The sequence below is a fragment of the Megalops cyprinoides genome, chromosome 3 (genome assembly GCF_013368585.1).
Source record: "Megalops cyprinoides isolate fMegCyp1 chromosome 3, fMegCyp1.pri, whole genome shotgun sequence".
Lineage (NCBI taxonomy): Eukaryota > Metazoa > Chordata > Actinopteri > Elopiformes > Megalopidae > Megalops > Megalops cyprinoides.
This window is the reverse complement of record NC_050585.1, coordinates 3,320,725-3,345,505: the sequence shown is the minus strand read 5'-3', so window position 1 is coordinate 3,345,505 and position 24,781 is coordinate 3,320,725. Positions and strand designations below refer to the sequence as shown.

General features: G+C 39.1%; 1 protein-coding gene across 8 annotated transcripts in view; it reads left to right on the top strand.

Annotated features, from left to right (window-relative positions):
* The first annotated feature begins 398 nt into the window (after positions 1-398).
* Positions 399-24,781, top strand: part of ncam1a (neural cell adhesion molecule 1a) — a 259,248-nt gene continuing 234,865 nt past the window's right edge. For 4 of the 8 annotated variants that reach the window (XM_036525000.1, XM_036524999.1, XM_036524998.1 and 1 more), the window contains exon 1: positions 399-733. In XM_036525000.1, coding sequence (XP_036380893.1) covers positions 682-733 — 52 coding nt within the window. In that variant the 5' untranslated portion in view covers positions 399-681. The remainder of the gene's footprint in view (positions 734-24,781) is intronic. The other 4 variants (XM_036525002.1, XM_036525005.1, XM_036525004.1 and 1 more) reach the window with 1 other exon arrangement.

The window sequence follows — 24,781 nt, the reverse complement described above, 5'->3', positions numbered from 1 at the left end:
CAGTTTATAGTATTAATCCAAAACCGTTACTATGAATTGTATTTCTTCTAAGACACTTCGACACACATCTTTCACGGTTAACAACAGTTAACTATAGGCTATACACGGTTCACACAATCTCACATTAGGTGCTGATATGTCGCTGCATACACTGTAGGCCTACCGATGATATTTCTGTGTATAACAACAGCAAATCTTCAAAACAAAGCTTTTGGGCAGCACTTTATTTGTATCTCAGCATAGTTAACAATCATTTTGAAATGCAGTTTTTAATTTGAGAGCAATAACTATGACCAGCGTGTGTGATTCCAAATCCGAATTCGAGCGAGGATCCATGTCAAGGTTTTCCAAAGGCACGTGTTCTCTTTCTGAGGTAGGCTACAGCAACATCGGGGGTCGACTTGAGCTGCTGAAAGCTCGGCGCACTAGTTTGTGGAGGTGTACCGAGCGCCAGTGATTTCGCCCGGGCGGATTAATTCGCGTTGTGTGTGTGCTACGGCTGTTTCTTGTCAGTCATTCTCTCAGCAGCCTGTGAGCGTCCCCGGAAAGCGACTGAGGAGCCTTTCTGAAAATTAATTTAAAAATAACAGAGGAAAAAAAAAACTGAAATTCACGAAAAGAGTCACCCACTGAAACCTCTCTCTGCATTCTTCAAGGAACATACCTCTGTAAGAGATTGCGATGCTTCAAACCAGGGTCCTGATCTGGGCATTGCTTTTCTTTAGCACTGCAGGTAAGATCGGTTTTTTTAAACAAGCTGTTCGTTTTAAATAAATGGTGAAAACAAGTAGATTTCATCGCATGTTCTAATAGTTAACTGTGGAGTATTGCATAGCATCCTTTGATTGTAGGCTATTGCGCGCTGTATCAGCCATCTGCTTGGTTAATCAGACGGGAGCTGTCCTTTCCGAATATACTATAATGAATGGAAACGCTGTATATATTCTTTTTTTCTCGCAAACCATCACGTTCCTCTTAGATTACGCACACTGCCTATCATGCCTTGGTTTACCAGTTTCCAAGCCATCCTATCTGCGATGCGAACATGGGTGCATGATGCGCCTGCCACATTGTCATTCGAGGAGTTGGACGATCATACTGTTAGCACTCACTATCATTCTGTGTGACATTTTGCAAGGTATTCTGTAAGAACTAGTTCGCGAATTGAGTTGAAGTCACTAGCCAGCAGGAGAGATCTGCGCTCGAAGCGATATTATCTCCTTGAATTGCACGAGTTCGTGAGACGCACAGTGTGCGATAGAGACCGTGAATGCCAAAACACAAGTATATGCCAACACTGAGCTTTGCTGTGTTAAAATGGATTTGGCTTTTGTTGGAGTTACCGAAAAGCATGGCTGATCTTTCACCATTATCAGCAAATAAATGCATGCTCTTAATTTAGAAGGCATCAGTTGCCAGAGTAGCTAGCCAGGGAGCTCGCTAGACATCGACCAGGGCAAATTGAAATAGGGTTTCATAATCTTGGAACAGATCAGATTAACAGAGAGCTAGCTAGCGGACGATGGCAACCTAGTTATCCAGCTATGGCTGCATATGTCTTGAGATAGCTTGCGCGCTCGTTATCTACATCAAAAGGCACTGTTTGAAATAAACTTCGATTTGCACAGTCGACTGTGCACCGTTTGTTTTAATTTTAGTGGTTCATTTTGCATGTCTCTCGTACGCTTCGGCGCGCTTGAAAATTCAGATGGCTTCTAGTGGGTTGCCATCGAAAGCGAACAGAGCATCGTTTCCGTCTTCATCATAAAACAAAAATCGGTATTTTAGATTTTCAAAAAATCGCGCTGTCTAGCTGCATTGCTCGACAGGGAATAAAGTTACTCCCCGGGTGTGCACTAGCTGGTGCATCTAAGTCATGAGGAATGCTAGCTTCCTGGCTGTCGTTCAGTTTATTTATTGTGGCTGGTAAACTGCAGTTCTAGCAAACCAACGGTGAATATCATTTCATGATTTTATTTTGGCAATTATTATAGCTATGGGTCTTATTATGACTGCTGCTCGGCTAATAGCCGACCCAGATTTGTAGAATAGGTTAGCCTAGGGTAAGCTACTACGTATCTTGGTGGGAAAAATCACGAAGAACAATAACAGTTATTTATGATCACGAGCGGCGACCAGTTCTGAATCAAGCATTGGTAGCAAAAATGCTATTGTTAACGTAAAGCGCGCTGGCTGTAGTAGACCTGGAGCAAAGCATTTGAAGGTAAAGCCATCTGGTATAGAGATTTATGTTCCTATGTACAAGGTGGAGAGGATTCCGTCCAGTCAGAGCGCAGGGAGATCGGGCGGGAATGACCCGTTAGTTTTATTCCGAGGAATCACATGTCCGTAGGGTTGGCGAACCTGCATATGAATCCTGCATTTAGAAGTGACTTAATCGTGACCGCTCTCTCTCACTTTCTGTATATGTATACGTATATGGATATGGATACGTATGTATACACAAACACACATAGCAATAAGTCTTCAATACAATTAGATGTATTTATACAGACCAATAGAACAATTCTTAATGTACCCTGTAGAATGAGATGAAGAACACGGTATACCTTATTAATATAATGTAATGACACTAATATTATGTGATGCCAGTACTCTGCCTTAAGAAAGCTATTTTATATAATTGTTAACAATGAATCTAATTACATCCATTAATTTCTGGTGTCTGTTCACTGGAAATTCAAAATAAACCAGTACTAACGAATTGCAGCTTTAAAATGAACATGGCTCCAAAACCAGACAGTCTCTGTATATCTCAAATTGTTTGCTAATAGGAGGCATTTAATTCATTTACAATGAAACACTGACTGTTCCTGAACAAATCAGAAAATAGACCTGTTTTATTCATCTCTAGAGGAAGACAAAAGCTTTGATGGGTTTGGTGAACACAGACAATATTGTGCTTGAAGGGCCTGCAGCTCTATCCGAGGAAAACATTCCACACCTGCCACCATCAGTCTCAAACTGACATAATGGATACTGAGGAGCCAAGCAGATATAGTAGAGCTAGTCAGATTCAGTTCAGCTGTTAACAAATACAATAATGAATCAACGGGAAAGTCATGTCATAGTTATGGATACTAGCCTTCATCACATTTTTGTACTTGATTTAGGCTTGGATATTTCAAAATAGTATGAATTCTTGCAGTTCTGTTAGTGTCCATATTAATTGTCGGTATGCAAAGCTGCTTGCTTTTTGGTAGTGAGGTGTTGAAGTACTGGAGTGAGGAAGGAGCCTCTGGTTTGTTGGCTCATTTAATGTTTTATCATGTTGTTCTGACAAGTAGCCTGGACACACTCAGTTGCAGTGTGATTAATCTCATGCAGGTGTTGTTTTGTTTCTCTTAAGGGCTGCACATTTATTCATTGAGATGTATTGAATTTTTTGTCTATGATTTGTTTCCGAGAAGTGTGGCAGAATATGGAGTGTGGCAAATGTGGCTGTTCAGTGCTGACATGTAATGTCTCCATGCAGCTGTTGGGCCATGCACTTGACATTAGATGCATGAATGACAGATGAATGCGGGACTGGTGTTCCACAGGCGTCGCATTCATAGGATTCCTGGCGCTGCGCGGTTACATTCTTCTGGCTAGAGTATGCCTGATGGCATAAGGTGGATGTTGTTATAATTGTCAGGGAGGTTACAGTACAAAAAAATCAAGGGAAATCAAAGTGGTTCAGTAAACACTCAGAAGTAAACATGGTGATTCAGAAAGCCACGTCTTCTGTAGAACTGACATAGAGAAGAATGCTCGGGGGGGGGGGGGGGGGGGTGGCTGTTTATAAGTGTTGAGTGTGCAGTTTATGCTTGCTTCGGTGTAGGGCAGGAGTTTTAGAATCGTCAACAATTGGAAAAAAACAAACACATCCAGGATGGATAACATCTGGGATTTCAACTTCTGTGGGAAGTTCAAAGCCACAGTGAAAATAAAATAGCCTATTTTTAAGAAGGAGAAATTGTAAAGACCTAACAGGAGAAAATTATAAGGTTTTGAGTCCTTTGCTTGGAAAGAATATGAATAAAAGATCCAGCTGTTGGATGCTGCAAACTTTGTCCTGGTTCAGAAGGCAGGATTTAAAGTGATACTATTCCACGTAGGCTGCTCAGTGGAGTCAAACTACACTGGTTGCTTGAGAACAGCTTAAACTTTAGGGTAAGCTGTTCGTATGCTATTTGTTTATATTTACTACATATTGCTTGCAGATCACTTGCATTGCATTTGTAATGCTGGTAATTACAAATGTTTGAGGGCACAGGCCTGTGTGAAGTTTCATTCAGAGTAATTCAATTGAAAATCAGTGACTGAGACTGTGTTTTTCGCAATACTGGTCTGACATTGCTATTTACTGGGAAAGGGAGATGGTGGTGTAGGAGTGGTGTGTAATGGGGAATACATGTTTTTTTTGGCATCAACACTGTGTGTTGTTTGCTGTGCTGGCAATGCCATTGAGTGTGCCTTATAGGATGTACCTTAAGCCTGCTGTTACTGCTCTTCAAAACTGTTAGCATTGGTTGTCAGAAAACAAAAATGGAGTGGATGTACCCACCAAACATGACTTCTCACCTATGTATTCTCCTGTGATGTAAATACACCATTCATGTATTCTGTTTCTCATGGGTTATAACAACCTGTGAGTTTGTCATTTAAAATGTTGTTAGTGTGAACATTTCAATATCACTAGTGAAGACTGAGCACTGATTAAATTTCTACAGGTTTTATCTGAAGGGTTTTTCAGGGATAGCACTTTTACTGATTCGAAACCGTCCTGTTTAAATAATTCCTCAGGCTGATTCTCTCTCATGGATTCTCTTAGCTGGCACTACTTTGTTTGAAGAATGCCGTTTGTTCCATTTCTTTGCCCAATCGTTGTTCTAAATAGTGGGTTTTTAAGGTTTTCAAATAACTGAGGGTAAAGAAGAAATGTGTTGGTATTATCCTTATAGACCTATGTGAAATTCATAGATTTTTGAACTGGACAACCTTACGGAATTATGGATTTACTGTAACTGGGTCAGTGAACTACACAGTGTAAGAAAATCAGGGAACATTTTTCTGGTGTTATGTCTATGTATGGTGGTTGATCTGGTATGATTCAGTTACTTAGGGTTATTCTGAGGTTCTTTTACAAATCTTTTCCATAGATGTTATGTCCAGTTATATTATACCTTCTATTGCCAAATATTTCATATGATGAAGTTTTCCATTTGAAAAGAAAGATTTACTTGTTGGTTCTCTTTGTCATATGTTACATCCACTGTAATGCAAGACAAAATGACTGAATAGGATAGTGTGATGTAAGATTTTCAGCAATGAAGTTAACACCATGCTAGCACTACTGCTAGCAGGTAAATAACTTGACATTGGCCATTTCACTGTATTTGTTCATATTTCAACATGTACCATAGTTTCCTAGGGTCTGTTTGATAACCATGTGGTGTCTTTGCATATTAATCAAAGTGTGAATGGACACTGGGTTGATTTGTATTTTGTGAGTGCCGTAGGCCTCCCATACAGAGAGTGCCTGAGAAAAAAAGGAGGGAACTGGGTTTGTCACGCTGAAAAGCAAAACTCTCACCCCACCCCAACCTCTCCACCCCCACCTCTCTTTCTGTAAAAGAAAGGATTTCTCTCAATTCAAGTGGAAGGCATCTGAATGGAAGGGGCTGAGGGTGGCCATGTATAGTGCAGAGATTGCGCCCAACACTGATCCCTCACTGTGTGTGTGTGTGTGTGTGTGTGTGTGTGTGTGTGTGTGTGTGTGTGTGTGTGTGTGTGGTGGATGGGAGGGGCAGGTTGGGCAAGTGCATTATTGTCACCCCCCCTCCAACTGTTGGAGTGACTCATCACCCTATGATGTAATCCCCAGCAATGGTGCTTAGCTCATCTTGGGGCTGGGAGGCCCTCCAGTTGATTAGTTGTCTCTGTACATCCTTTTGGTGGCAGGTGCCCAGGGTATTTGCAGCATTTGTATTGTAAAAACAGCCCTACTCCTGGGAAACAAGGCATAGCAGCTCAAATTTTATTACTGGGAGCCAGAGATTGTTGATAGATATTTAGGGCTTAGAAATACACTTCTGGCAAGAGACAGTAATGGTAAACTAGAAATGTCATGCTGCAGAATTGGTTGGACACAATGTAGCTATACCTTGGGGGAGATTTTGTTATGTTCTTCAGTAGTCACAAACATGTTATATAATATCAATCAGAGGACTAGTCCGGAAAATGTGTTTTGGAAACACACTCAGTTGTGCTCCTTGCGGTGACATCTGTGATTCAGCATTCACCCCTAGATATGAATGTAGGCATATGACATTCTATAATACCATATGAGATGGAACAGCTTTGTACACAAAACAGAATCATGGTAAAAATACTTGGCTTGCCATGCAGTGGAACTGTGGTGTGAAAAAGGGCTCCATGCTGTCCATCATAAGTAAGGGATTTGTGTTAGTGTAGCCATTGGCATGTTTCCTTCACTTTGAATAACACATTTAGGCATATAGATTCTAACATACTACCACAAGTGTGGTGGCTACAGAAATGAATGAAAAATATTGTGTAAGCATTAAAAAGTTAATATTTGCTGAAATCTCTGGGTTAAAGTTAAGGACAACATGCCACGGAGGTTAGCCTTTTCCAAACAGTGCTGTGTATTTTTTATTAAATGACATTGAGTAGCATATTAAAACTGTTTTTCCTCACTAAAACACTGCTTAATGTTGGCTCATTTTGATTGTTCCCTACCACTGGTTATATCTCCTGCTGATGCCAGGACATATTGAGATTGGGCTTGTCTGCTGACTCAGTTGGGGAGGGTGGAACATGGGTGTCGTGTTGTTCACTATTACCAAAATTCTGTTAGCATCTGAATTCCAGCAGATCTTGATCTGAACTTTGGAGAGGAGGAATGGCATTTAAAAACACCTAGGATGGAACATGGACAGTGACCCACACTGTACCCATTCATTCATGAGGGAAAAGATAAACAGCAACATCGATGTCTCTTGCCTGGAGGAAATTGAGCTGTTTTTTAACCTATATAGGGTGGCAGTATTGGTTTTGTTAGCTGTTTTAGTAATTAGTTTTGGCCTTAGTCTTTTCACTTAAATACATATTAGTTTGAGATGACGAAAACTCTAGACATTTTAGTCTATATTTAGTCACACCTTTCTTAGTAAATTTTTTGTCTTCTTTTTTGTTTTGTCTTCTTCAAGTTTTGATTTTGTTGCAAGTTTAGGGAGTTGCTATAGTATACTGTATTGCATCTAGCCTCTGACGCTAACAGGTGACTTGGCCTCTAAAATGAATATATTGAGCTACAGCATGCTAGACTGAATGCAAGGAAGTTCAACCATGGAGGAAAGCATGTAACTTGGATGGTTTGCTAGCAGACTATGACAACACTCGCTGTACTCCGTTAACACTGCTGCACGTTTCCCCTCCAAATTATGTATTGTGTTGTTACAATGATCATATTGTACTTTCAACACCCCCCCATAACCGTATAAATTTAGATGTGTTTGCAGTCTATGTAAATATATGCTAGAGAACAGCATCTCAGCAGCAGAGTATAACTCAGGTTATAGTTTCTTCAGCCAGTGTCATTGAGCTAGCTGAGTGGGGAAGAACAGCACTAAGGAAGAACATTGAGAATTATATACTTTTTTCAAAGTATATAATTATAATTTTCATCTTATTACATATTCATCTGAGAAAATGAAAAGATGTTTAGTTATTTTTCTTTTTTAAGGTTTTCTGTCTAGTTATTGTCAAGTTGTTGGTGAATAGTTTTAGTCATATCTTTTGTTGATGAAATCAACACTGTAGGGTGGTTACGCAAACATTGTTGGCAACAGTATAGGGATTACACACACACACACACACACACACACACACACACACACAGAATCACACACACAATGAATATTTTCAGGGAACTCATCCCTTTCTATTTTTATCAAAGCACTATAGCAAAATACATGCACCTTTGTGTGTTTTAAGTCTGTGTTTATCCATTGAAAGTAACATTTTATTCAGTTAGATTTTTTATGCTGTGTTTTTAAGAATTCTGAACATTTTTTTTTCATGCAGCTTGCTAGACCAATGAAGTAGCCACAGTTGTTTTGTTTATTAATCTAGTATGGAGATGTGAAGTGAGTTTGTAATGTTTGCGCCTAGCACCTGTGCAAAGGTGAAGTACATAGGTGTCAGAAAATGAGTGCTAAAACAGCGTAAAATATATGTGTCTTAAAAGGCAAAAATGATTGGTCCTACAAAACAGTTATAAATCAGTCACTTGACTTGGTTGCTTTCTTGGATTACCCAACTAAGCAGTTAACCTGGGGTTCATTTGAACTGTTAACTGACTTTTCAAAATTTTCTTAAAAATGAGCTTCAGCATCCAGTCACATAAACAGGCTACATGATAACTGGAAGCTGTCTGATAACATTTCAGAGAACAACTCATGCTCTTTAATTGGTCTCTGGCAGAGTAGCACTTTTATATCATTCTGTTTTGCAAAACCTTGGATGCAGGTTGATTTTGCTCTCAATGCCTTACTTGTGTCAAGAGAGTAAACATTTTCTATCGAACAACAGTACACGTCTTTTGCTAAACATGACCCATTATTAGAAGAACAGCGAGCAAATGTTGTGTTTTTAAAGGCCTCAGGCAAGTCTTGTGGATACCAACATATTAGGAGCAAGTCTTTCAACTTCCAGATGTTAGGGCTGGTGTTTAGGTAAAGTGGGTAGGCCAAACAGTGTGGGATTTATGCATGATGTTAAACTGGATATTTATAACATAAAAGAGTCACCTGACTCCAGCTCTTTTTGCACTGTTCTGGATCAAATGGTAGCCCAATGATAAAGTTACAATACATACATTTTGGAGTTTGGCTGAAATGAGCTTTGTTAAATATAAGAATATGGTGAAAAGGCAAGGTAGCTAGCTGCATCCATAAACAATGTTGTAATGTTGGTCAGCTGCACAGTACACAGTGAAAGTGTAAGACAGTTAGAATGCAGTTTTTACAGTGCTTATTTGCATTTGTTATTGTTGAATAGCTGACATTTATGCATGTGAGGTGAGCTTCTCTCTGCTGAGGATGGTTTGAAAGATGACTTGGTGCTTTCTACTTATTGGGTTAACTGCTGCTTTTGAGACTGTCAAGCTGTGGAAAATTCGCTAAGGATTTCAGTTAGTGGAAAACCACATTTAAATATGGTCTTTGCATGCCCTTATATTTTATACATCCAGACCTAATACTGCAGAAAAAAAGCTCTTAGAGTTAAAAACAGGGTTGACTTTTAGACTGTAATTTGACACATTTAGTGTTGAATGAAATTATATTATTATTATTTTTCTAATGCACACTTTGAGGTGGTTTGAGCAACAAGCTATTTCATCTGACCGCTTACAGCAAAAATAATTCTGACATGGGTTCATTATTATGCCACTTTAGGTGAAGACCTTTGTATTGCCCCAGAATGGGAGAGTATGTGATTTATTGGGGTTAAGCACCTAACTCAGACTAAGAAGAGCTCTAAAAATGCCCTTCTGACATTGCTCTTAATCTGCAGAACAAGGGCAAGGGAGGAAAAGACAAAGAGAATAAGAGAAAGAAAGAGAGAGACTGGGACAAAGAAAGAACATGAGAGAAGGACTACAGGCACTTTGAGACTCACATTCTACCATGAAAACCATGTTATGGCAATGAAGATGTTTCACCACTGCCAATGCAAACACTTTTATTGGAATCAGCTTAATGAAAATAAATGAATTTCAAAGACAGCAGCAGTTGTTGAAAGCCAGAATTATCAGGGGTCAGTCTGTAAGGGCTAAATGGCTTCCTAACCAAAACAAAAGTGCTGCATTTGAATGAGAGTTTTTATGTTTTATTTACTCTACATCATGGTATTTTGTAGTACCATGGGGCTGGCTGTTCCCAGTGGAAATTTCAAACTATTTTGAACTTAATTTCTGAATAAGATGACAGAGGGTTGTTGGTAGTGCTGACCGATAAATCGCATTTTCATCGTCATCGCGATATGAACATGTGCAATAAACACATTGCAAAAGACATACACATACACTGGTTTAGAAGAAAATATTTTAACAGGAGCAGGGGAAATTAACCTTTAATTTCTTATAGTTATAATGTCTTATTTAAATTAATGTTCTTTTTAATTGGCTGGGTATTCATGTGCAATTTGTTCAATAAAACCATGTTCGAAATAATCTATTTCATTTCTTTATTCAGTGGGCATAGGCTAGTCAATGTTTGGGGTCTATGTTAGCAGTGTACCTATTAAAGCAGAAAGACATAGGAACTGTATAGCTAATATGCATACTTCAATATTTGCTAATTTATTGCGAGTCATATCGTCATCGCAATATTGAACAATATTATTGCACATCGCAGATTTTCCTCATATCATGCAGGCCTAGTTGTTGGAGAACCAGTCATTGATAGTAACTGTCCTCTGTGAAAGGGATCACCCTTTAAACAACAGTCAGGTAGTGAACAGACATGTGGCATATAATGGTTGAATATTCAGTTTACTCACTCTCAGTGGTGTGTGTGAGGAGAGATTCGTAGAGGAAAAATTCTGTTTGTTTTTCAGCTGTGTATTTATGGTTACAGTACATGGTTAAGTACATGCAGAGTGAAGGCTGTTTCTAGAAGTAAAGCTGTTGAAAACAGGTAGCTCACAGTTATGAAATATCCATCTTGAAGGCTGCTTTACAGACAGTCTCTGAAGCAAATACAGATTATTACAAATATGGGCCAACTGCTCTCCTGTGACTTTGACTCGTGGGACTCATTACTGTGCTAAAAACTGAGCACCCGTAGCCAGTGTTTCCATTTGTTTTTCTGTTAGATTTTAATTTTATTTTTTGCAGTGGATAGCCAAGGAGGTGAAGGAGGAGTTTAAACAAAATAGATTGTGTTGAAGCTGTGTATGCATGTGAGAATCATAGTAAGTTACTTATTTATTTTGTTTCATTTGGAGTGAGATTTTGATTCTGTTGTTACCCTTGTCATTTTGTAGTAGGGATGGTTTAATTCTTAAGACTGATGGTAATGCAGTTATGATGATGGCATTGGAATAAAAGCTTGAATGGATAAAGGACAAAGGGGTACAGGGGTGATATGTAGGAGAGCTCAGAGACAAGTGGACTCTACTTTGGGGTAGGTTATGGGTTCAGATCCTGGATAGTACATTTCCTGCTTCTGTACATCTAAGCAAGGTACTTTACAAAGGTCTTAATTCTGAGAAGAATCCATCAGAATGTAAAAATGGGATCACAGAATATACAAGGTAGAGCATAGATGCAGCATGGTGTTTTGTTTCAAGAACTGTAATGCAAAGGTTGCAGGTTTAATTCCCAGACTGCTATTTAAGTAGCCTAAACATCCAGATGATAAATTGATAACACTGAAAAAAATGTGAGCACTGGAAGCCACCATAGATTAGAGCATCGGATATACCAGTGCATTACCTTGGTACTGTAGGCCGACCAAAGTAACAGCATCCGCTCAACAGGTTAAAAAATTGTTCAGTGATACGAATGATTGCCATCATGTCGTTCTCGTGAACAGACATACTCCCCCCTCTATGAAGCACAAGTGTTGTGGACTTAGTAGACAGCTTCATAGAGCTGTTTTTGTGAGTATAGTGTGTCAGATGAGAGAAAGTTGGCAAGTGATGGGATGTGTGGTGTATGAGGTGGCAGGTGTTAGAGCTCTCACTCCAGTGTTCCAAGCCCCCTGGCACGTCTTAAGCAGGAGCTATGGATTACATCAGGTACAAACCGGCACACACAGCACATGCCTCTTTCATCCACTCTGCTGGTAAAACAGAAAATCCAAACTAATGCTGTTATGGTTGTTACGTCACACAAAGAAACATACCGACCTATTAATAAATGTATTTTCTTTTTTCAGCTGTTCTGGAGATAAAATCTGCTAACCAGCCAACAAGTGTCACATGGTTTTAATAGTGTTTTTTGGAGGAAGATTTGATCTTGAAAACGCCCATTACGATAGCCAGGCAGATGTTTTCACTGATAAAATGGTCTAGTGTACTGTGTAGTCACTTAATTTCTTTACATTATTGTCATTTAGCAGACACTCTTATCCAGGGCAACTTATATAGGTTACAATTTGACATGTTATACATTTTACAAGTTATTCATTTATACAGCAATTTCTTCCCTAAAATATCTGGAAAGGAAACCACTGGTTGGATAATCCCGCTTTGAACACTGTTAGCTACTGTATTTTTTATTTGTTCAGTGTGGCAGACTGTTTGCAGGAGGTCATGTTGGCTGCATATTCCTAAAAAGGAATATTTTTCTAAACATATCAAATATACTGTATTTGTATGTTTAACCCATTGAATACACACACACACACACACACACACACACACACACACATATATATATACAAAAATCCCTTAAATTGGAGGAGAGTGACAACATGCAATCTGAGGTAAGAACAGGACAAGGTAGACCTGTTGTTAAGGTCACAAGTAGTATACACACACTCAGTGACTCACTTTATAAGGTACACCTTTACACTTGCTCGTTGATGCAAATATCTAATCAGCCAATTATCTGGCAGCAACTCAATGCAAAAAATCATGAAGACATAGTCAAGAGGTACAGTTGCTGTTCAGACCAAGCATCAGAATGGGTAGGAAATCTGATGTAAGTGACTTTGACTGTGGGATGATTGTTGGTGCCAGATGGGGTGGTTTGAGTATCTCAGAAACTGCTGATCTCCTGGGATTTTCACGCACAACAGTCACTAGAGTGTATAGAGAATGGTGCGAAAAACATAAAACATCCAGCAAGCAGCAGTTCTGTGGGCGAAAATGCCTTGTTAATAACAGAGGTCAGAAGAGAATGGCCAGACTGGTCCATGCTGACAGAAAGGTGACCCAAATAACCACACAGTGCTATGCAGAAAAGCATGTCTGAACATACAACACGTCGAACATTGAGGTGGATGGGCTACTGAGGCTACAGTGGGCACAGGCTCACCAAAACTGGACAGTAGATAATTGGAAAAACATCGTCTGGTCTGATGAATCTTGATTTCTGCTGCAGCATGCAGATGGCGGAGTCAGAATTTGGCGTAAACAACATGAATCCATGGATCCATCTTGCCTTGTGTGAACGGTTCAGGCTGGAGGTGGTGGTGTAATGGTGTGGAGAATATTTTCTTGGCACACATCAGGCACCTTAATACCAATTCAGCATTGTTTAAATGCCACAGCCTACCTGAGTATTGTTGCAGACCATGTGCATCCCTTTATGACCACGGTCTACCCTGTCTATCTATATCTTCTAATGGCTACTTCCAGCAGGATAACGCGCCATGCCACAAAGCACACGTCATCTCAAATTGGTTCCAGGAACGTGACAATGAGTTCAGTTTACTCCAGTGGCCTCCACAGTACCATATCTCAATCCAAGAGCATCTTTGGGATGTGGTGCGATGGGACATTCGCAGCGTGAATGTGCAGCCGACAACTCTGCAGTGATAGCTGTGATGCTATCATAGAATAGATTAGAACAGAAACTTTATTCGTCCCCGTGGGGAAATTGGTTATGTCATGTCAGCCTGGAGCAGAATCTCTAAGGAATGTTTCCAGCACCTTGTTGAATCCATGCCACAAAGAATTCAGGCGGGAATTCTGGGGGAAAAGGGGGGTCACCCAGTATTAGAGAGGTGTACCTCTCTGTATATATATACACACATACATCAGTGGCGGCTGGTGAGCTTGAAAACAGGCGCCTCATGACGATAACAGTCTGCGGGAACACGGGGTTCCCCATGACCATATATGGACCTCATTTCCGTCTGAAGTTTGAGTTTGAACCCTACGGAACCAATTAGGTTACAAGGCTCAGGAAAAGATCCAATTAGAGAGGGAGCTGTTTCGCTATGCACAGCTCCACAAAACCAATCAGAAACAGCACCCCCCCTTGTCATTATAACTCATATGTAAATGTAACTGTAAAAAAAGAACGAAATGTTATACTTGTTGAACTTCAACTTCTGTTCCATGCTGATGTTCCCATGGCCGGCTGTGCAAATAAACCTTCCTGACTTTGCTACGAACATCGAATCTGCTTCTTTATCGGAACGAAACACATTTTGGTATTTGGGACATTTACTAACAACACTATGTTGTGTTGTACAGCACAGCCAGCACACAAAAATATATGTATATGTAGGGCTGTGCGATATGACGATACATATCGTGTGATGACAGAAAAATGTCTATCGTTTCATAGTATGCTCTATCGTTTATTTCGTTGTGTCGCAAATCACACACTTTACGGCAATATTTTTCGTCATTTGGTCGACGCTTTGCATTCTTCCACACTGCACAGATGCAGGCAGGAAATTTCCATTAAGGCAACACAAACAAACGTGGAGAGTGAACACGATACAGAACTGTAGTTGAAATGTGTTTTCTGTTTACCTTTTTATATTTTATACATCAATATTTTTATATTTTGTTACATGCTTATTTGAATGTAACTTATTTTTATGCTGTGTAGTGCGTGGGTTACATTACATTGTTCGGTATGTTTTCCTTAGCGTTATTAAGTTTCTCATAGTTTTCAGTTAGCATTTCGTATATTTTTAACGTTAAATCTCTGTTTCCTCAAAGCTAAAATTAGCTAGAATTTTCCCAATCTAGTGTTTTAGCATACGTGCTAAACGGCAAATCACACCGGCGTGACCGTACGCAGGAAAGGGTTTAACGCCTCATGATTGTGATAAAGATGATCTGTATTTCTTAAGATTATTGGTTAAAGCACAGTGTTTATGTCGATGCAAAAGGTTGCCTGATTACGCAAATTCTTTCTTCAAAATATGTTTAAGGAACTCTCACTTCTATTTAACTTCGACCACTAGTCAAGCAACTGAATTGAAAGAAATAGCCCGTTAGCTAATTTGTTTTTCCAGTGCCATTAACTACCTGGCACACAGTGTATGCGGTCTCCGAAATCCGCCGCAAAAGTTCTTTTTTTTTTTTTCCAACGCACTGGAAGGCAAATTCTGGACCTAAAAAATGCAAGAAGGAGTTTCGAAAACACGTCGGAGATCACGGAGGTTCCCATAGGAATGAATGGACTTCCGGTTGACTTGCATACGTACACAGAGCTATATGGAAACGAGGCGTAAATTGAAAATTTGCACAAAGGTTCGAAATAAAAGGAGAATAATAATGAAATGTGAGTAAGTACCTTTTATTTGTCAAGTATATAATTCAAAATGTAATAAGAAATAGGCCTTTCCATGTGGTCATTTTATGTAAACTATTTATTCATTGAATTTACAGAAAATGTGCTATGTCGTGATATGTAGCGTTATGGGGATATGAAATGACCTATATCGGGATATGAGATTTTGGTCATATCGCACAGCCTATGTATATGTATGAAAGCGGCAATCAGTATATTATATCTGTAGTATATTTTGTTATGAATTAAAGAAATCTGTTTTATATTCTATGATCAATTCTACATTGTGTATTCTATAATTAGTTTTCAAGATCAGATTTTTTTAGTAGTGCACTTGCCAGTTGAATGTGACAAGAGATAAAAAAAACATAGCTTACTGGCTTGCTCAGGAATAATTGAATAAAAAAAACGTTTATTATCTATTATCATCAGTCATCAGTCATGCTATGGTTTGATGGATGATGGATTTTCCTGCACTCCAAAGCTGCTTCATCCATTCTGGTCACAGCACAGGGGTTTGGAAACCATGGAATGAGTGACAAGTCCCTCATTTAATCCGTGTTGGCAGTAGAGCAGGGTGGCATTTGCTGATCAAACACATCATCATTCTGTCTCTTCACAGAGCGAATATTTTCTTCATTACCATCTCATTCTCACTCCCATTGGAGGTTAAGAGAGTATATGTGTGCCTATTAAGTAGGTTTTACATCTAATAATGGGAAAAAGCATCGGAATCTTGTGCGCGCACACACACACACACACACACACACACACACACACACACACACCAAAGTGATGCTTTTAATAGATAAAGAAACTGCATGGAGATGATCTCATTTTAGCTTTTTAGTCCTTTAATTTTGAGAGTAGTGTCAATCATTCAAACTTCCCTTGCTCGAGTCATTTTTGTCCCTGTGAAGTAGTTGTAGGTCCTGTGAGTAATTTCAACAGGGTGTTGAGTAGAGTGTATTGTTGTCATGCAGCTTTGAATATATGTAATGGCCATAGAGACATACCGGTATGGATGTGTAACATAACCTGCTCTCAACAATTCCCCATAGTTATCCATAGTTATTTTTATAATGGCAATCTGGTAAGCGACCACAATCACTTCACTTTTAAGGTACTCTGACTCATTTCGTCTGAATCCTCTACAAGGACCAAGATCTCTTTTAGTTTAATGTCAGTATCTCTTTCATGTCAAGGGCTTCATGCCTAGAGACAAACCCGACGTTTGCTACTTTTGTTTGAAATGAGGGAATGAGGTCTGAGGACTGAACAGTTATTTTAGCACTCTAGTGTTCCTTTTGCCAGAGTTTTTAAAATGTTATTTTGTTATATTGACTTCATCAGCCTTCTCTTCAGCAAACATCAATTTGGAACAAAAATCTTTTTTCTGATAGCTCCTCTTGTACTTCTGCACTGTCACTGTGCGTGCTCTACTCCAACAAAGACATATCTTTACTCCAGCAAAGCCAATGAAATGCAGTTAGCATCTAACCAGAAGTGCAAAAGAATATTCTTTTGTACCTGTAGTCTGCACAATGACAATAAAGTTGAATCTAATCTAATCTAATATCTGTCTTCCCAAATTTCTTTGTTGTTATATAAAGGGTCATACTGCTGGATTCAGTCAAAACTGCCAAACCAACCAAAAGTGTGATTCGATGAGCAATAACATACTTCCCGATATATCTGGTTCCGTATTACAAGACAGTGATTACTTTTTTCCTTAAGATTGCTATCAGTGTTGATTGAGTCCAATGCTTATTTTTTTTCTAGGTGTCAGATTCATCTGGGAGGGTCTTTAATTTTTTTTTGATTGCGTAGCACTTCCCTTGCTTGGTGGTATTGGTTGAGTCCAGGGAATGCTGTAGCATGAGCTTTCAGCCTGACTACATGTTTCTGTTTGTTTTCAAAAATTAAGACTGAACTCTTGACTGCAGAGTAATTGTGACTGCCTCTTAATGATCTGGGCCCGTGTATGCATTTGAAAGAGATTAAAGGACTACTGAGGTGATGACCCCCCAACACATGTGCCTCACAGTCTGAATAACGTTCAGGGCATTAATCTTGCCTCAAGCCAAAACAAGCATTCTTTATCTGTTCCTTTATCATCTTTTTGTATCTTATTCCATATTTTTTTTGGTGGGAGGCTTTGGTGGAGGTGTGCTGCAGATGAGTGAGTGTCACATACCTCAAGGAGGTATCATTCCCCAGGAGTTTAACGGTTTAAATGGATTAGGAATAAAAATCGTTGGCAGTGCCTTTACTGTGAAATGCTACAACTACACAAAAATGATAGGAGCAGAGGTTTGGGAAAAATGATACACTTTTTTCTCATCATTTTTCTGATGTCTCCCTCGCTTTTGGCTCTTTAATATGTTGGCAACTGTTGATGTCTGAAGACATGCATGCAAAACTGCTAGTACTGGGGGAAGGTTTCAAAAAAATACTCACAGGGCCATAAATTTCATATGTACATTAGCAGCAAACATTACCAAATGGTAGCAGAGAAAACATCAATAAGATAATTGCACAAATGAAACCCCTTAACAAGGACATCTGTTTACATTGAGGGAAGAAAAGGAATGTAAACTGGGTGTGATTGATAAGAGTCCCTCAATATGGACACCTAGTTGCTGCACTCAGTGGAGTCAATGCTGGGGTTATGGGGGGCTGACATCTCCTCATTTTCGAAAAGGTCTGCATGCATTATCCAGCCAAATGGACCCCAAGCCAAAGACGCAAATATTCTTGGCACGATTCAGTGGCCTTGTGGTGAATCTCTGCATCACATGACTTGAGCTTGATCATACAGCACCATCCCCAAAGAGCAGAAGGCACAAGGCCACATCACACAGTGTTTTTTTTCTTGATTGGATTTGGCTGGATGGTTATTGAATTTTCAACTGTATGCAGAATTCTTGGCAACATATAACCATGCAAACTATGTGGTTAAAGGCATTTTTGTGTACCCAGTGGGGTTGGGTGGTGATTGATAATGATGAGAGTGGTGCTGTTTTCCCCATCCTCAACTTAATATGAGTGAAACACTTGCAATTATGTCTTTAAGACCTTTTTAAAGAACGTTAACCCCCAGGCCAGGGGGTACATAAACATTGGCATGGAAGAAATCTCACAAAGTCTTCAGTTAATGTGAAGATGTTGGAGTATAAAATCTGGTTTAACTTGCTGAGGAAGATTAAAATTAATTGTGGGAAAAGTTGTCTAAAAAGAGAGGAATAGCTGGCAAGCAGGAGCACAATCATTTGCTTATTTGAACAGTACTAAAGGTACGCTTTGAAACCACTGGGCTGGAAAGGCAGGCTCAATTTGGAAAGGAGAATTTTAAGGAATGTTTTCCCAAGTGATAAAATTGTGATCCTCAAACTGAATAGAAAAAAAAAAGATTTAAGTGGGCTTAACAGAAGTTTAATAGTCACGAAAGTAATTGACTGCATCCTGGACGTGGATCATTTTAATGAAAATGACATAGTATGTCCATATGTGCTGTGTTATTGAGGTTTTAATGAGGAGTGAGTGTGCCTGGCTTGGTCCACTTGAGGAAAATCAATCAAGATCGACAGCTATTTAAGGCAAAGCCAATGAATCTGGAGCAGAAAGCAGTAAAAGGCCATAGGGGTTTGTTTTTCTTTAGCCTGGCAGAGGCTGTTAATTTGTTAATCTATCTCTCTAGGGGGATAGATGCTGCGTAGTAAATGTAGGCTGTGTCAGTCGAGTAATGACTATGATTGTTTTGTTAGTCACCCTCTCTGAGCACAGTGATGTTAACAGGACAGTCCTATGTTGTTTCATCTGAAGTCCGCTTTTGCCTCATTTGCAAACACTGGCACTGTACACTAATGCACAGACATCCATTCTCAGCACTGAATGCTACTTTAAGAGCGGCCTAAGCAGGAATTGCTTTCAGTCTGTGAAAGAACGGTGTCCTTAACAGTGAATAAGAATTAAATTAAGCAAGTGTTGCTTTTCCTCTTTACGTAAACATCAGATTGGCAGAGAACTCTGTGTATGCTGTGAAGTAATATTTGCTTAATTTTATTACAGCTGAAGAACTGAGTGTACTGTGGTTATGTTGAATCTGGGCTTTTGTTTAAGCGCCACCAGTCTGCAATTTCTTTCACATCCTCCATGCAGTGTAAGGTTTTTATTACTGTAGGTGTGTTCATTTAAGTGTAAATTTGAATCCCAAGTGACTATGTGTTAAAGAAACATATTTGTAGGGGTCAAATTTGGTATTATTTTCTCCTGTGGCTTTGGTGGCAATTCAGAATTGATCAGTAATTTTTCTGACACATTTAAAGTTGGCATATTTCTTCATTGGTGTAATTTCACATGGTAAATAATGAAATACTTGTAAACAAATAACACCTCTGTGGCATTATAGAGGCAAAATGAAAGCAACTAATCTGGAAGAAATATTTCATTGTGTGGAAAAATGAAATCAGCACTCATTGACATAACGTGGGCTGCTCCACAAAGTTCAGTTCTTGGACCACTGCTGTTTCTAATGAGTGATGTCTGATAGTTGATTATTTATTATGTTTATTTATGATACATAGATCTATGTGTCAGATATTGCTAAATAATTCTAGTATCTAATTGATACTCAGATTGAAATCAATCAGTCAACCAAATTGAATATGAAGCTAATCACTGGCTGAAAGCAATGAATTGTTCTTTAATATTAAGAAATATTAATATTAATTAATAATAACAAATTAATATTAATATTAATTAGTGTCTCCTATATGGAATTTCTTGGAGTGTTCACTGAAGATAAATTTTACTGAACAAAATATGCAGAACGTTATCATGATTAGCAATGTTATCTGTTATTCTCTAGCATGCCATTGATTCTTTACTACTCTATGATATTCCCATTCATTCATAATGTACTGTAACATTGTGTGGGCAAGTACAACCATACCACTCTAAATACTTTCACAAAAGTGGTTAGTGTAATTAGCATACAACACAGGTGGAAATGATCACATAATACATTTGTTTTGTAAACTGTAAATTCTTAACATTTACAATGTCAATAAACTACTGACTTTCTTACTGCATTTTCAACTTCTGACGTACTGCATTTTTCAGTTACATGCAGGAATTGTTACCAGTGTTTTTTTTTTTTCAACATTCAGCATTTCAACAAAGTCACATTTTCACCAGTATTCCTCAAATCAGGGTAATGACCTCCTTTACTTGGGCAATTTTCCATTAAAATACAATAGTCTGGCCAATACAAAGACTGCATGTTGACAATGCATTTTAGAGAAAATGTTCAATATTCGCTTAATATTTAAAATATGAAAAATGTTGCTATTTTGGTATAGCCTATTGCATTATGATTTGCATCAATATGTTTTCATTGTATTTTGAATATACCTTTGGGCTGATCAACATTTTTTTTAGAATATTACAGTATAATATATTTCATTTCCATGTAGGCCAATTAACTGGACTAGCCTTATTGCACAGTTAAGGAATTGTGCTTTTTATGTAACTGAAAGTATTGGACTCATCTCATTAATTAACATTAAAATAATTAATATTGACCCAGTCAGAAGTTGCGTGTTCTGTAAAACCAGAATCATTGTATGTTTCAGGCATGTGTTATTAGTGTTATTGCACTGTACTTAAATCTGTCTACATTGTTTGTTTTTGTCCTTGTTAAAGGATTTGTGTTTTTAAATGAATCAATAATATTGACTATTGTCATGTTTTTTGTGAGCACAAGGGTAAGCTAGCTTTTAGGGAAAAAAGAAAATAGAAAGCAATGAAATGAAGCAAACAAGCTTCACTGAATTATCTAAATGTTCCCACATTAAGTGACAGGCACATGAATCTGGCTACACTATAATTACATGCAGTAGATGCTGATCAACTTAAAGTAGATTTGAATGCATACGATCAACAGTATTGTGCAACAGTTGATTCATTTGTAACCAGGTCCAGGATGTGAACACAGTTTCCTGCTATAAGGGAAAAGACCTCTAAAGGAAGTAATAAAGGAAATGTCCTCTAAAAGAAAACACAGATGACAGTGCTGATATACAAATTAAAATAATTTACTGTTATTACAATGTGAAATTTATTTCATTGTAAAAGGTAGTGAATTGTTATTTGTTTTGGGGGTCAGTTGTCGTCATAGCTACGGAAGGCATTGTTCGGTTGGATTGTTCATAATGATGAAGCATGACTTATTACACAGCAAGGCAGGAGGACAGTTGTGGCACTCCTGTAGATTCTAAAATGAAGTCATGCTAGCCAAATATTTGAAGAAGTATTTTGAGGGTTGTGACCAAAGCTTTGCAACTTTAAATCTCTTCAGACCTAAGTGCTTTTACATTTAAGTGGAAATGTTGATGATATTCGTTTGAATGCCTGATCAGTTAGCAGTTGGGAATATTACATTTTTGTTTGTTTGTTGTTTATGTTGTATTTGAGGAATAACATGTACATTTCCAGTCATGAATGCAGTGGCAACCAGTCGTAATACACTAAAACTTTTGTAAATGTAATGTTTTCATTTATCTCTGATATTTTCCTTATTTTATTTATATCTTCATTTAAGGTATTTACATAGATACATCATTTATAAACAGGGTAATTACAATTAAGTGACAACAAAAATGTTATGTACTGTATAATTGAATATACTTTGTGTTACTGGTGCATGTATACGTTGATGCATGCTTGAGTTGAGTGATTGCTCCGTTTACTTCAAGTTCAACAGTAGCTTACTCGGATGGCTGATTCTTGTGTCCATAAGGTTGAACATTCAAAGTGTTAAAAGTGTTTGAATGAAAAACACAACAATTGGCAGCAATAGTAGGAAATAACCCTAGTGTGCATCATTTCACCAATGAGGGGAGAAAAGTGGACTTTCGTCTGGAAAAAAAAGGATTGGATGAGCGAGAGGAGCATCCATGCTAGCCACTAACAAAAAGGGATGTGAGTACAAGAAATGAAAGAGACTTTAAAATAATTGAACAAACGAATGGAAAACTCATTGGAAATGGCTGGATGTGTTGGACAAATGGACAGTTTTGACAGCTCGGTGGATATTGGGCTACGTATATTGAGAGACTTGAACAGTATTGATTGGCTAATGACATCAGAGACAAAAAAAAAGTTGCTTAGCTTAATGGGGGCTAAAACCTACAACTTGTTACGTAGTTTGACGACACCAGCAAAGCCAGCAGAAAAGACGTTCAATAAAATTGTCGATGTGCTACAAAACCATTTGAATCCGAAGCTTCTGGTCATTGGCGAACGTTTTTGCTTCCATAAGCATAGTCAACAAAAGAACGAGAGAATAATGGATTACGTAGCGGAGCTCAGAAGGCTTGCGGAGCATTGTGAATTTGGTCTGAATTTGACAGATTCACTTAGAGATTGGCTGGTCTGTGGGTTGCAGAACGAGAGCATACGGAAGCGGCTTCTAACAGAAAGCCTTAACTCTAACTCGTGCGATGGAGATCGCTATCTCAATGGATACTGCTGCTAAAGACGCAGTTGAATTGCAGTATAAAATGACAGTGGACTGTGCCGTTCACAAGTTAGTGAGGAAACATGAGAAAACTGCAGCTTGTTTTTGCTGTGGAAAGGAGTCCCACAATCCGGCTGATTGTTGGTTCAAAGACAAGGCGTGTCGACAGTGTCACAAATCAGGCCACATACAGAATGTGTGCAGAGCCAAACCACTTGACAAAAAGTTTCAAAAATACAAAAAGAGAACCACGAATGTTCATGAAGTGAATACAACTGACTCTGATTCAGTTTCTAATGAAGGGGATTTGGCTTGCATTGAGCTTTTCTCACTCAAAAGGCTGACAGGAGAATTATCTGGGTTACACTTGAGGTAGAGGGGGTGTTATTTAAAATGGAGCTGGACACTGGGTCTGCCTTATCAGTGATATCCCACAAAGACTACGATGAGTATTTTTCTCACTTAAAGCTGCACTCTACCCCTGTGATGTTAAAAACATATACAGGTGAGAAAATGGCTCCAGTGGGAAAACTCACAGTCAATGTTAAATATGAGGGGAAAGCACATGTGTTGTCTCTTTATGTCATTCGACGGGGAGGTGCATCCTTGTTTGGACGGGAGTGGCTGAGAAATGTGCAACTTGGCAATCCATCAAAGCCATGCAAGCCACATTGAGACAGAGCCGTGGCTCTACAACTGAAAGACTGAATCACCTGCTCTCTCAGTCAGCAAAGATTTTCCAGAAGGGCATTGGTACCCTAACGCATCTGAAGGCGCAGATTGTACTGAAGGAGGATGCCACACCTAAGTTTCACAAGGCTCGTCAGGTACCGTGCGCCCTCCGCCCCAAGATGGAGACGGAGCTCCAATGGTTGGAAAATGAAGGTATCCTTTCAAAAGTAGACTGGTCTTACTGGGCAACTCCCATAGTGCTGATAGTGAACAGCGGTGGCGATATACGCATCTGTGGCGACTTCAAGGTGACAGTGAACCCTGTGCTGTGTGCAGAGCTGTACCCCTCACCGCGCATAGAGGACATCTTAGCATCATTAGCACGTGGTGAGCGGTTTTCCAAGATTGATCTTACCTCCAGATGGAAATGGAAGAGTCGTCCAGGAAGTATCTTACAATCAATACTCATAAGGGTTTGTTCCAATACAGTTGCCTGGTCTTTGGTGTCGCGTCCGCACCAGCAATATGGCAGAGGACAATGGATTATGTTCTACAGGGCATTCCTGGCACACAGTGTTATCTTGATGATATCATTGCCACTGGAGCTGATGATGAGGAACACCTCGCAAACCTTGAGAAGGTTCTCACCAGATTAGCTGAGCTTGGATTAAGAGCAAACAAAAGCAAATGTGAGTTCTTCGGAGACTCTATTGAGTACTGTGGCCACACAATCAACAAACAGGGATTGCATAAGTCCAAAGACAAAATTGAGGCAGTTCTGACAGTGCCAAAGCCACAGAATGTACCCCAGTTGCGCTCTTTTCTGGGTCTGGTAAACTATTACCACAAGTTTTTTTCCAAACCTCTGAACTGTTCTGCACGCTTTGAACAGTTTGCTACAGCAGGGAAGCAAATGGTGCTTGTCCAAAGACTGTGACTGTGAGTTCAAAGAGGCAAAGTTACTGGTCACATCGGACAGTGTTCTCACTCGTTATAACCCCCAATTTACCTCTCAAGCTTGCCTGTGACACTTCACCATATGGAATCGGAGCAGTGTTGTCTCACCAGATGCCTGATGGCACAGAGCATCCAATCACTTTCACATCTAGCTCTTTAACGCCAGCAGAGCGTAACTATGCACAAATAGAGAGGGCCTACATCTGGTATGGGGAGTTAAAAAGTTTAATCAGTACCTTTATGGTAAACACTTTACCCTACTCACTGATCACCATCCCCTTGTGTCCATCTTTAACCCACAAAAGTGTGTTCCATCCATGGCTGCTGCACGC